General features: G+C 63.2%; 1 protein-coding gene across 1 annotated transcript in view; it reads right to left on the reverse strand.

The window, feature by feature from the left end:
- The window catches only part of SLC12A9 (solute carrier family 12, member 9), a gene marked incomplete at both ends in the record, with an annotated part of 6,190 nt that extends 3,808 nt beyond the window's left edge, over nucleotides 1–2,382 (reverse strand). Inside the window, 7 exons of the mRNA XM_009696224.1 lie at nucleotides 280–362; nucleotides 627–784; nucleotides 895–1,006; nucleotides 1,083–1,195; nucleotides 1,419–1,710; nucleotides 1,938–2,075; nucleotides 2,248–2,382. Of these exons, the coding sequence (XP_009694526.1) occupies nucleotides 280–362; nucleotides 627–784; nucleotides 895–1,006; nucleotides 1,083–1,195; nucleotides 1,419–1,710; nucleotides 1,938–2,075; nucleotides 2,248–2,382 (1,031 nt within the window). The remainder of the gene's footprint in view (nucleotides 1–279; nucleotides 363–626; nucleotides 785–894; nucleotides 1,007–1,082; nucleotides 1,196–1,418; nucleotides 1,711–1,937; nucleotides 2,076–2,247) is intronic.
- Between the last annotated feature and the right edge of the window lie 216 nt (nucleotides 2,383–2,598).

Consider the following 2,598-nt stretch of genomic DNA (forward strand, 5'->3'; position numbering starts at 1 on the left):
CCGGGCCATCCCGCCCGAGCCTGGGCCACGGCACAGTGGCGTGCTGGGAAAGGGTACGGGCACTGCCATACGGGCTGGAATCCCTGCCCCTTGCTGTGATTCATCCTTCATTTATGGGTTCAGGGAGGGGAGGGCACAGCCGCAGGACACCCAGGTCAGTGGGCCTGGGCAGGCAGCCCCAGGGGCAGGGGGACATGCCAGGCTCCATGACGTCTAGCCCAGGTGCCAACCCACCTTCACCCGGTGAGGCTAGGAAAGGAGCATCACCAGCAAACTCACCTGCACCACCAGCCAGGAGAGGATCACCGCCATCACGGGGTTCCCGCTGGCAGATGTCTTCTTGGCCAGCGCCAGGGCCCGGCCTGTGGGCAGAGGGGGGAGGTTGGGCTGGGGCACCCCAGCGGGTACCAACAGGCTCGGCCACTAGCCAGAAGTCCTGTCCCCACCCTGGGTGCTGGGGTATGGACAAACACCTGGGCACACAGATGACCCAAATGTGCACATTCCATCCGCCAAAGCATCTCCCCCACATCAGGAATGGGGTTCCCTGGTGCCAGTGTTGGTCCCCGGCAGGGACAACATGCTGGGTGGGCTCTGGTGTGTGTCAGCACGCTCCGGGCACTCACCAAAGAGATCATCCCGGGCCAGGGCGTAGAGGATGCGGGATGCCCCGATGAGGTTGCTCATGGCCGCAGAGAGGGTGGCAGCGTAGATGCCCACGGTGACCAGGGGTGGGAAGATACTGATGTCACGCAAGAAGCCGTAGTCTTTCTGCAGGAGGGTCCTGGAGAGGGACATGGACACACTGGCACCTGCCTTGGCTCAGGCCAGCACACCCTGGCAACAGGCACACCCTGGAACCAATGACCCTGGCAAGGGGATGGGTGGCCATACCTGTTGCAGGTGGCACACATGAGGAAAGCCAGCAGGTTGTAGACGAGGTAGGTGAAGAGCACTGCAGATATGGTGCCCCGCGGGATGGAGTAGCTCGGGCGTTTCAGGTCCCCTGTGGGCAGGAGCGGGCAGCATTAGTGCCCACAGGCACAGCATTCCCCTGCTCCCGGTGCCACTCAGCCCGGCACCTCCTGCCATTTGGGACCCTGCCATGATGCCGGTGCAGCCGTTGAACATCACAGCGAAGACGGAGCTGAAGCTCATCATCTGCCCAGTGGTGTAGTCCACCCCGTACCCACCTGCAGGACACATGGGCACAGGCTGTGATGGGCTGTCCAGGGTGGCACAGCCCCACCATATCCCTCTCTTTGATGTCCCCATACACAAACCACAGGAGGAAACCACCCCATAGCACCTGCTTTGTGCCCTCAAGCTCCCCCTACCCTCCAGCAAGCCCCTGCTGATGCAGAGGTGCCAGTGCCACTGTGGGTACGGCAGGCAGGGTGGGGAGAGCCTCTCCTCACCCCCCAGAAAAAGGGGGGGTGGAAGGGGAGAAGCCGGTGAAGGAGCCGTTCTCGGAGCCATTGAAGCGGGGCAGGCGGATGGGCACTCCGATGGGCCGCGTGGCGAAGAAGCTGATGAGGATGGTGCCCAGGACGCCCGCGACGATGAGGAAGATGAGGAAGGTGGCCTTGGCATAGATGGAGGCACCCACAAGGCACACAAGGAGGCAGAGGGCCAGCAGCACGGTGCCGTAGAGCAGCTCATACCAGTAGCTCTGTGGAAGCACGTGGACGCCTGTGCCCACATTTTGCCCTGGGCAGAGACAAGCCAGGATCAGCAGGGCTCGGAGCGGGCATCACCGGGACCTGAGAGCCACTGGCGTTGTGCCAGGCATGATGGGCACCAACTCACCAGCCAGAGGGCTAGGCGAGCTGTGCTGGCTATGCCGGGCATGGTGCTTGGCACACCTTGTAGGGTGCCAGGGCTGCTCAGGTAAGGGACAGCCACTCCTCCGTGCCACCACACATCGGGGTACTCACCAGGTGGGATCCCAAAGCTGTCCACCACTGCCTCCACCAGCCCCAGCACGTAGAGGGCACTGCCACACACATTGGCCAGGAAAAACATGATCCCGATGCTGCCCCCGAACTCCGGGCCTAGGGCACGGCTGATCATATCTTGCTTGTGTCAAGGGAAGATGTCAGCAGCCCAAACCACCATCAGGTGCCCCCATCCCTCCCTCCCAGGCCACAGGGTTCCTAGCCCTAGCGTGGCACCCTGAGGCCGCTGGGTGGTCACCCAATTTTGGCCCACATGCCCTGCCCCGTCAGCACCCACAGCAAAGGATACAGTAGGCTCCTCCGGCATCCAGCGCCCCATTGGTAGCGATGGCACACACAGACAGCACCGTCATGCCGATGATGAAGTACGCCACCGCAAACATGGCCAGGGCTTGGTACAACCCAGCATGGCCCACCACAAACCCTGCCGAGGATGGGGGGAGAGGCCAGCGTGCCCGTTAGCTGGGCATGGACCACTGCTAGGACAGTGTCCCCAGGCAGAGCTCACCCCACTGAGCTACTCGGGCTGCTCCCATCCCCGTGCCCACAGATCCCCCCCAGACACGCCATCTCCTTCCCGGCCCAGGTGGGGATGTCCCTACTCCGGGGTGCTGCCACCTCCCACCAGCAGCAGCACCCA

This window comes from Cariama cristata, unplaced genomic scaffold (assembly GCF_000690535.1).
Source record: "Cariama cristata isolate BGI_N322 unplaced genomic scaffold, ASM69053v1 scaffold32912, whole genome shotgun sequence".
Taxonomy (NCBI): domain Eukaryota; kingdom Metazoa; phylum Chordata; class Aves; order Cariamiformes; family Cariamidae; genus Cariama; species Cariama cristata.